The sequence below is a fragment of the Quercus lobata genome, chromosome 2, assembly GCF_001633185.2.
Source record: "Quercus lobata isolate SW786 chromosome 2, ValleyOak3.0 Primary Assembly, whole genome shotgun sequence".
NCBI lineage: Eukaryota > Viridiplantae > Streptophyta > Magnoliopsida > Fagales > Fagaceae > Quercus > Quercus lobata.
In genome coordinates this window covers 61,459,952-61,470,173 of record NC_044905.1, presented here as the reverse complement: position 1 = coordinate 61,470,173, position 10,222 = coordinate 61,459,952, and the positions used below count along the sequence as shown (strand labels likewise).

General features: G+C 38.0%; 1 protein-coding gene and 1 pseudogene across 2 annotated transcripts; both read right to left on the bottom strand.

The window, feature by feature from the left end:
- Nucleotides 1-2,224: 2,224 nt before the first annotated feature.
- On the bottom strand, nt 2,225-4,796 carry LOC115967941 (annotated as a pseudogene).
- Nucleotides 4,702-8,209, bottom strand: LOC115976064 (pentatricopeptide repeat-containing protein At5g04780, mitochondrial-like). 2 transcript variants are annotated; one of them, XR_004088250.1, is made up of 3 exons: nt 5,141-8,209; nt 4,887-5,056; nt 4,702-4,789 (listed from the first exon to the last, which is right to left on the bottom strand). XR_004088250.1 is itself a non-coding variant. In XM_031097158.1 (2 exons), exon 1 carries the CDS (start codon nt 8,007-8,009, stop codon nt 5,181-5,183), a length of 2,829 nt encoding a protein of 942 aa, XP_030953018.1. In that variant the 5' UTR covers nt 8,010-8,209; the 3' UTR covers nt 4,841-5,056; nt 5,141-5,180. The 2 variants fall into 2 exon arrangements, 1 of the variants encoding a protein (XP_030953018.1); XM_031097158.1 differs by lacking the exon at nt 4,702-4,789 and having other exon boundaries at nt 4,841-5,056.
- Nucleotides 8,210-10,222: the final 2,013 nt, after the last annotated feature.

Sequence of the window (10,222 nt, the reverse complement as noted above, 5' to 3'; positions counted from 1 at the left end):
AAACTCATATTAAACCAAAACTTACAATCCTAAGTTGTGCGGAATAGAGCAAAGAAGAAGAGTGATGCAACAAAGAACAAGCAGAAAAGAGTGAAATAATTTGAGGAATGATTGTTAAAAATTAGTGCAAGGAGATGAAAAAATAGATGCTGCCTTTTATAATGGTGAGGAGAATGTCCGGAATCCATCCTTCATACTCTTAGAGACTGCAAGGTGGCAAAATCTATGTGGAAAGACTTGGGAGTTGAGGAAGGTAACCTGGAGTTCTTTGGGCCGAATCTGGGTGCTTGGCTGAAAACTAATTGTGGGATGACTAGCATGTACCCAAGACCCCGTATGCCTTGGAAAATTATATTTCCTCAAGTGGTTTGGACGCTTTGGCTGCATAGGAACAAGGCTATTTTTCAAACCAGAAAAATTGAGGTAGGCATTAGTGCTTGCTGCGTTAAGAAAGGAGTGGAGTTCTATGCCATTGTACCCAATGGTCCGAACAAACCAAGGTGAACACAAGTCCAAGTGAGATGGCTTAAACCCCCACCAGGATGGATTAAGCTCAACACAAACGGGTCCGTGCTTGGTAACTCGATGAAGGCTGGTGGGGGCGGCGTTTTGAGGAGTAGTGATGGTGAATGGGTGGCTAGATTCATGCGCAAACTAGGAAACATGTCCAGCACTGTTGCTGAACTATGGGCTTTGAAGGATGGCCTTCATGTGGCTAGGCAGTTAGGGATTGATAATATTTGCATTGAAATGGATGCTGATTTTATTGTACATCTTGTTTCAAACCCCTCAGTAGTTAATCTAATGCTTGAACCTCTATTAACTGACTGCAAGAACCTAATAAAGACCTTCCCTAATCACACGATAACTCATGTGTTCAGAGAAGCTAATGGTTGTGCTGACTGTCTTGCTCGCCTGGGTGCAAATCGTAACCAAGATTTTGATGTTCATCTTTTGTATAACCCATCGGATGTGGTGGTTGACTTACTGGCTAGAGAAAAAGCTGGAACTGCTTATTGTAACAGACTTATTATTTCTTAGTTTTAATCCAAGCGTTGTTTACCAAAAAAAGAGGAGAAATAAAATTTTTTTTTTTAAAAAGTGTGTAGCTTGAAAAAAGTAACAATGTAGAGAGCACTGTTAACTTGTTTTTCCAATGATTGAAGTTACGAGAGGATTTCTGTAATGAAATGAATTATAGAAAGGACGAATAATTTTTACTTTTACAGCGATGAAATGAAATTACAATGACATCTCTGGCACAAAACTTTTTTCACACACACCAAACTGTTTCGGTCAAAGAGAACCACTGACAACAATATTTTTTCCCCCTCCTATTTCAGCCAAAAAAAGAAAAATCTCTCCAAACAATTTAATTGTCACAATTCAACTTTTTTTTCTCTCTCCTCCTATTTCGGCAATGAGATTGCCACAATTCAACTTTTTTTTCTTCCTTTCTCCTCTATTCAGCAATGAGATTGCCATAATTAAACTTTTTTTTCTCTCTCCTCCTATTTCGGCAATGAGATTGCCACAATTCAACTTTTTTTTCTTCCTTTCTCCTCTATTTGGCAATGAGATTGCCATAATTAAACTTTTTTTTCTCTCTTTTATTATGGCAATGACATTGCCACAAGTCAATTTTATTTTTCTCTCTCCTCTCTCCCCCTATTTCGGCAATGACATTACCATAATTCTACCCTTTTTTTTTCTCTCTCCTTATTTCGGTCAAGTCAGTTGGACAGCACAAAAATTGGGTAGATATTTCAGCAAGGTATTGCCGAAATCACTTTTTCCTACTTTTTCTCACAATTTCGGTATACAATTGCCGAAATTCACCTCTCTTTTCACTACACATATCACAAATAAACTTGAATTTACACAATATTTAGCCAAAAGAGTCGAGTGGCTAGGCAGGGAAAAAAATTATGAAATTACCTTCAGCTTGCAAAATGGGAATTTATAGTCCAACAAAGTCTGCTGCTCAAAATACAGTAACTTCACCAAGCTAAAAAAAAAAAAAAAAAAAAAGAGTAATACAGGGGTGCACTTTATCACAATACACAGCGGGACATTGTTGTCTTGAAAGTTGAAACACTGCCATGAACAGAGTCCAATCTGAATTCTACAAAATTTCAATCTGTAAATGTGCATATAGCAAATGAGAATTATTCACAAAGCCCCAAGATCCAACTTAACAAACAAATCATTAACACTGATCCGCTAAAGAAACACTTGATACAATTAAAAAATTTCTACTATGACTAATTTGTCATGACTACTTCTACAAAGTATACTGTTAAAAAAAGTTCTACTGGTTTATCTCAGTAAAGTTTCATCATCATGGAATCTTCCATCACACCTGAGGATTGATCTTGCTGAGTTTGTATCGGCTGCATCTCCGATTTCTTCTCCTTGAGAATAACCCACCTAGGCATTACATCTAGCAGAAAGCTTCCACCATTCCACACAGATGCAGAAACACTTGGTATTTGGAAAATCACATGCAATTAATATGACAGGATGGGGACTGTAAGTGCCATGGTTGCCACAGTAAACAAGGCTTGGCACACAATTAACATGAATAAGCGATTTTGATCCCCTAGCAAACCAATTAAGCGCCACCAAGTTAGTAGACAGGAGAGTGGGACAAAAAACATTTTTCTTTTTTCTTTTTTTTTTGGGGGGTGGGGGGGTTGTAATTGGAGGCAAAATTCTATCCAAAAAAAATAAATAATAGCAAATTAATTTTATGGCCAGTTATAATCGCACAATAGATGTAAATGTGCAGTGAGACACCTGTAAGAAATGACTTCAGGATCTCTTAACAGCCTTTGTTGACCCAGGACATTAACAATGAGAAAATGGAGAGCCAGCCATGGGTATAAGCAACTAATTGAACCAAAAAAAAGCCATGTTCAATGGTAAGTTTTGCCCTCCACATATGGCCAAGAAGCTTTGCAAGAAGTTCCTTCCGGGTGCATGGCTGCAGCCATGGTTGCTGGATACTTTTACCTGAAAAGAAAAAATATTGCATTTGGTACAATTAATGCCCATGCTAGTCTTCCCTGCAGTAAAATAGAAACGAGCCAAAAAATTGGACAAGTGAATAATTTCCCAATTGAGGCGCAGGCTGCAGAGTGCCCTAGGAGTACTTGCTCACCTCAGAAAATGAGAAGCAAACCATAGTGGTTTGACCAAGAAGATTATATACGCATAGTAGCAAACATCCTGAGACACAAGAACAATTATGTCACTTCCTCATTTTTTTTCATCTTAGGTTACTCCAACAATGAAATATACATATAACAATGTAAAATGATCACTGTCATGGTCTCTAGAAACTTTGGATCAATGGGGGCAAAGTTAAAATTAAAGTGGAAAAACTAATGTAAAACTCCCTCAAGATTTCAATGGGATGCATTAAAGAAATATATAAAAATAGAAATAGGAAAAACAAATTTTGACTTATCAAAAAAAAGAAGGCTAAAATGCGAAACTGACTTTCTAAATTTCATCTTTTGTCATATCGGTCCTTTAAGTTTTAGTTTTGTTATTCAGTCCTTTAAGTTTTAATTTTTGTCAATACAGACCTCCGTTAGTCTTCTGTTAAGTCCTCCGTTAGCAGCCATTAGTCTCCTTGCAAGAAAAAAAAAATTGGACAGTAAGAAACAGAAAAATTAACTATAAGTATAAAAACTTTTTGGGATGTTAGAGAAGAAAAAAGAAAAAGGAATTAAGATAATGGAACTTGTTGAAAGACACACTTAGATGACCACCTTGGAGATTGTTTTTAATTGGCTTAAATGAAAACACTATCTTCTCAACAAACAAACAAAAAAAATGAAACACTACAAAATAGAAACCGCTGAGCTATTTTCGTTGGTAAAGTGAGATACAAAAATTGTCTGTTTCAACAAGAAGATTTTGACTTGCCAACCTTCTCTATGCCGGCGGCTCCACAAGATACTACAGACTGAATAGTTGACGCCATTGATTTTTTCTGTTCCAACGTGCAAGAAGACTTTTTTTTTGTTTTTCTTTCAAGGAGACTAATAGCTTCTAACGAGAGGATTTAACAGAAGACTAATGGAGGACTGAATTGATAAAAATTAAAACTTAAAGGATTGAAATGACAAAACTGAAACTTAGAGGACTGAAATGACAAAAGGTGAAACTTAGAGGGTCAGTTTTGCATTTTAGCCAAAAAAGAAATAGGAAATTTTGACATACCAAAGTCTCATTCACACAGAACTTACCAAAATCTCATTCACAGTCCTCACAAATTACCATTCTTCACTTCCATTAGAAGTTAAGAAACAATATAAATAACGGCGAAAGCAAGAAACAAGTTTTAACGGTGCATGTTTTTGTCAAATGTTTTGACAAGAAGTCTTTCCTCAGCACCTCACCACTGCAATCTGTTGATTGCACACAAATTTGTGACATCACTGTGACTGATTCTAGTCCAGTCCCCAACTGGTTCCAACCCTCCAAATTCATACAAATATCTAACAGAAATGACACAAAGGCCTATGATTAGTAACAACATAACCAAAAAAAAAAAAGTGGCTACCAGAACTCAATACCCCACTGCCTAAAAACCCAGTTAAGCTTTACAAATCAAGAAATAAATGAACTCATGCAATTATTGAATATGCATAAATTCTCAATATTGAAAAGCTTACCAAAAGATAGTAATGCCATTTCTTGAACTGATAGTATATCCACCGAAGAGGAACAAAAGTCACATAGAACAAGCAATATTCATAGGGAAAATCTTGGGGTCCTAACATAGAAATATTAACAAAAAAAATATGACATAAACAAATGGTGTATGTAATGCTTTCTATTAATCAAAACAACAATTACACATATAATGTTACCTTATTTAACTCTTCTATCCTTCCACTTTCCATCCCCCACCATTTTCTATCCCTCCAATTTTCCATCTCCCAACCAAACAAAGCCTAAGTAGGAAGCACCATTTGAATTTTAAGCTAGAGCTCATTGGCATCATTTGCATTTGTTTTAGAGCCCCCAAAAGATGAGTCACCTAGACATTAAAACACAAATCACAGTAAGAAAAGGCCATAGGTTCATGATAGGCCTCCAATATGCCCTTGTGTCAGAGGTATACTTGGTTGGAAAGAAAGGTAACACTTCTCCCCCACAAAAAATCACCAATAGTCTCCACAAGAACACAAACCATCTTTAAAATGGTGGAATCTATTGACATCTCTCACGATAATCTCCCTTGAGGCAATTTTACAGATGAAAGTGAATGCGGCATGGCAATCCACACAGATTCGAAGATTCTTCTTCACCCTAATTGGAGTTCCTGGTGGGGTAGCAATCAAACCAAAAGCCACTGCAAGCCTTTCACTATGGTGGAATAAAAGCTGCTCCTTTTCACTATGTTCTAGATCATGGAGGTCAATCTCTACCATGGGAACATAGCCAGCTTTATTCATAAGGTCAGCCAGCTCATCAAGCTTGGCATATATTTCCTTGCTTCTATAATGGCTTCTATCTCCCACAATAAAGGTGTATACCTTGTCTTTGACCTCAATCCAACTCATTCCAGGTTCCTTCTTCACATTGCTATCTTTCATAAGCCTTCTTACCTTTGCAACATTTTCCCACATGCCAGCTGATGCATAAATGTTTGCAAGAAGAATATGGGTACCAGATTTCTCTGGTTCAAGAGTTAGAAGCATCTTAGCAGCATGTTGGCCCAGATGAACATTTTTATGGATTCTTGCTGCTCCAAGAAGTGCACCCCAAACTGAACCATTAGCTTGAAATGGCATCATGTTCATTAGTTCCATTGCTTCATTTAATTTTCCAGCACGGGCAAGGAGATCAATCATACAAGCATAATGCTCTTGCATTGGTTCAATACCAAACAACTCTTCCATTGAATTGAAATAATGTCTGGCTTCAGTTACCAGACCCGCATGATTGCATGCACAAAGGACACTAACTAAAGTTATGTGATTGGGGGGGACACCATCATGAAGCATCTGATTAAACAGTTGGAGGGCCTGTTTCCCATGCCCATGTTGTGCAAGTCCCCCAATCATTGCAGACCAAGAAACTATTCCTCTCTCAGGTATCTCAGAGAAAGCACAGTCTGCATCATCGATGCTTCCACATTTTGCATACATGTTGACTAGGGAATTCCCGGCAAAGACATCAAACATGAATCCGAACTTCAGAACATGGACATGTATCTGTTTTCCTTGTTCATATGCTGATAAATTTGCACAGGCATTCAGAAGGGAACTGCAAACAAATGGATCCGGCTTGATTCCCCTATCTTGCATTTGCAAATAGAGCTTTAGTGCTTCCTCTCCTTGACCATATTGAGCATAAGCTGTGATCATGGATGTGAAAGCCACCAGATCCCCAATTGGGCATTCTTCAAAAATTCTTGCAGCATTTTCAGCATGGCTACATTTTCCGTATGTATCAAGAATGCTGTTTACAACGTAATTGTCAGAATGAAAACCTGATTTTACAGAAAGTGCATGAACTTGTTTACAAACATTGATATACTGCAAACTAGCTGTAGATTTTAGGACTGTGGATAATGTAGTCTGGTTGAATCCAATTCCCTCCTTGAACATCTCAGTGAAAAGGGATACAGCCTCCATGTCTTCTCCATTGTATGAATGTCCAGAGATAACAGCATTCCATGCAATCAAGTCCTTTTTTGGCATCAAATAAAAAACCATCCTCGCTTCACCCATCATATCACACTTTGAGTACATATCTATCAGTCCTACACCCACAAACGAATCTGATTCTATATCCATTGTTATCAATCTAGAGTGCAACTGTCTACCCAATGCCTTGAGCCCCAAGCCAGCACAAGCTTTAAGAGCACTAGATAAGGTAAACATATTTGGACATATTTCTGACCTTTTCATTTGCGCAAACAAGTTTAAAGCCCAACCATGGTACTCATGAAGAACACAGCCAGCAATAACAGCATTCCAGGAAACGATGTCAGGTCTTGCTATTTCCTCAAAAACAGCAATTGCATCTTCAATATCTCCTACTTTTGCATACATATCAACAAGTGCATTTGCTGAGAATGGATCAGAATCATACCCAAGCTTTATCAAATACCCATGGGTTTTCTTTCCTTGACTATCATCCCCCAAACCTGAGCATGCATTCAGTATACTGGACAAACTAAACTCATTAGGTCTAATTCCATTCAAAATCATTTCCTGAAACAAATCCACTGCTTCTCCACAGAAATCACCCTGCACATAACAAGAAAACAACGCATTCCACGAAACAACATTCCGCTCAGGAATTGTATCAAACAGTCTCCTCGAACTCCCAAACTCCCCACATTTTGCATACATAACAACCAAAGTATTCGCAACAAACACATCGGACTCAAACCCTGTCACAACTGCAATGCCATGAACCTGCTTCCCCAGCTCCAAATCCTTTGTCATCGAGCACGCCTTAAGAACACTAGGAAACGTAAACTGATTGCACTTAACACCCAACAAATGCATCTCATGAAAGGCCAAAAGGGCTTCCTCACCAAGCCCATTTTGTGCATACCCAGATATCAAAGCAGACCAAGAAACCAAATCCGGTTCAGAACTTTCCTCAACCAGCTTCCGTGCATACCCGAAACACCGACACTTTGAGTACAGACTAATCAAATGATTCCGAAAACTGGGGTCCTCAGATAATCCAAATCTGATCATGTGAGCATGGACTTCCATACCTGAAGTCACAGACTTGGAAGCAGTGCATTGTGAGAGGAGCTTAGAGTAAGATATAGAGGTGGGGGGTGTGAAGATTTTTGCATGGAAAGAGCTTAAAATAGCTGTTGTGGTTTGTGGGTCTCCGCTAAATTTAGCGTAGGTTTGGATAAGTTTAGCAGAAAGGAGAAAATGGGTTGGTAGGTAAAGTGGCTGGAGAAGAGGTTTTTGGAGGGAAATGAGGCACCAAAGTTTCATGGTCCATTTGATCATTGAGTACAGCTTCAAGAAATAAAGAGAAAAGTGATATAATTCATGATTTAACTAAGTTCCCAACCCAAGTCATTGTTGATTTGCTTCCAACATAATCTTGGGCTGGAGAGCATCGCGTAGAACAGGAACACTCACTCTGGGAACTGGATGTACAGTACACGGCTAGGGCATTTGTGTAGGAGAGAATGAAGACGTTGATCGCAGAGTTGGTTTTTTTTTTTTTAATTTAAAGGCCACGTGCGATCCCACGTGACATATCCGGTACCAAAAATAGCCTATTCCGGTGAATTTCGGCCGGTATTGAAATTTGACCTATGGATAAATGCATAAAATTAAGATTAATACTTTCAAAATTTGGAGGTGTTTAGATTTTATACCTTAAAATTTTAAAATTTGAAATTTATCTTCTAAAGTTTGAGAGTATTTGGGTTTTACACCTTAACGTTTCAGAATTTAGATATTACTCCTCTAAAATTTGGAAATGTTTGGTGTAAAATCCAAACACCTCTAAAATTTAGAGTGTAAAATTCAAATTCTAAAATATTATAGTGTAAATCTGAACATTTTCAAATTTCATGGGATAAAATTTAAATTCTAAAATTTCAAGATGTAAAATATAAACATCTCCAAATTTTTAGGGGGTTAAACTGCAATTTATTCTAAAATTAGATTTAAACCCAAGCCATGGCATTGGGCATTGGCAGGTGACCATTACTTGGCTGTAGCCTAGACAGTTAACCCATCCAACCCATCACACCTTCTTGGCTTCTTCTCTGCACTCCTTCTACTTCATTTCTTCTTTTTATGCCCATTTGTCTTCCAGTTTTTTCATTTTGCCTTGTATTTGTAATTGTGCTTTATTATTTTTGACTTTTGTATTCCATTTTTTGGGTTTTGTGAGCCACTCCACCTCCACGTGCCTACAATGGGAACTCGGAAAGGAGAGTTAAAATTTCTCATGCTTTGCCCCTCAAATTTGGTCAGCTCTTCATCAATGTGTCTTAATTGCTCTCCAAAACTCACACCCATGTATCTCGGTTAACTGGCATAACGATATTCACCTATATGAAGTATGAATGACTCCACTTCTTTATTGGGCTCCGTAGTTCTGTCCAACCCAGCTCCTCCTCTCAATCCACTTGGGTTAAACCAAATAGGGATGTAATTAAGATTAATGTCGACGCTGCAGTGGGAATTAATCACTCGGTTGCTGCTTTTGTGGCCAGAAACTGGAGAGGGGAACTGGTTTTTGTGTGCTCTACAAAAGTGGAAACCATCCTCCCTCATCAAGCAGAGGTTGAAGTGATGAGATGGGCGATTTCAGTTATATGCTACCAGGCTCTTTACTTTTCAGATTCTAGTGTACCGTGGAGAATCAAGACTATTGTTCAAGATATTTCTCGTAAGGTCTCTCGTTTCCAAGATTTATCTTTTAGTTGGGTCTCCAGAGTTGCAAATGCTGCAGCTCATTGTTTTGTAGAATGGTCTTTGAATTGTAATTTTGTGGCTGTGGGGTCGGTTGGTATTGGTTGGCGTCCTCCCTGTTCGGAGATTGCTCTTGTTAAGGACTCTGTTCCTTTGTAGTTTGTCTGTTTGGTGCTAATAAAATTTTCTATTCATAAAAAAAAGAAAGAAAGGGCTCCATCGCTAGTTGCCCTACCTCACATTCATCGACCACCTCCCCTGTCGCTTGCTGACCCTCATTCGCCGTCCCATCCTCACCATCCATGGGATCTTGGTTCTCATCACCCTTAACTGAGACAACAACTCATCTAGGCTACTTTGTGAACAGGGCATGAAGCCAAGGTGTTTTTGTTATAATTAATTTATTGTTATTGTTGTTTTGCCACTCCACTCCACTTTATAAGGAGTTAAAGACCAACTTTAAGACCTCCTACACCTACCTTTTATTATAATTCAATGGATCCTTTTATATATATATATATATATATATATATAGATAAAGATTTGATGGACTTGAACCATCTCTTGCTGCGATATTTCATTCTCAAAAATATTCAAGAATTCCATCGCTACAAATCTAGTTCATTTTAACAGTATTGTAAACCCTATCCAGCTTGGATCAACAGTGTCTAATTTTTGCCTAGATATGTATAGTCTTGATTTTGTATGTTCAACGCTTTGGGTTGGTAAGCCAGTGCAAGATTTAGCACACTTTCTATCCCCTAGTCAAAGGATCAAGTACTAAGCTT

Coding starts and splice junctions, on each gene's coding strand:
- LOC115976064 (XM_031097158.1), bottom strand. CDS start 8,009: ATGATCAAATGGACCATGAAACTTTGGTGCCTCATTTCCCTCCAAAAA.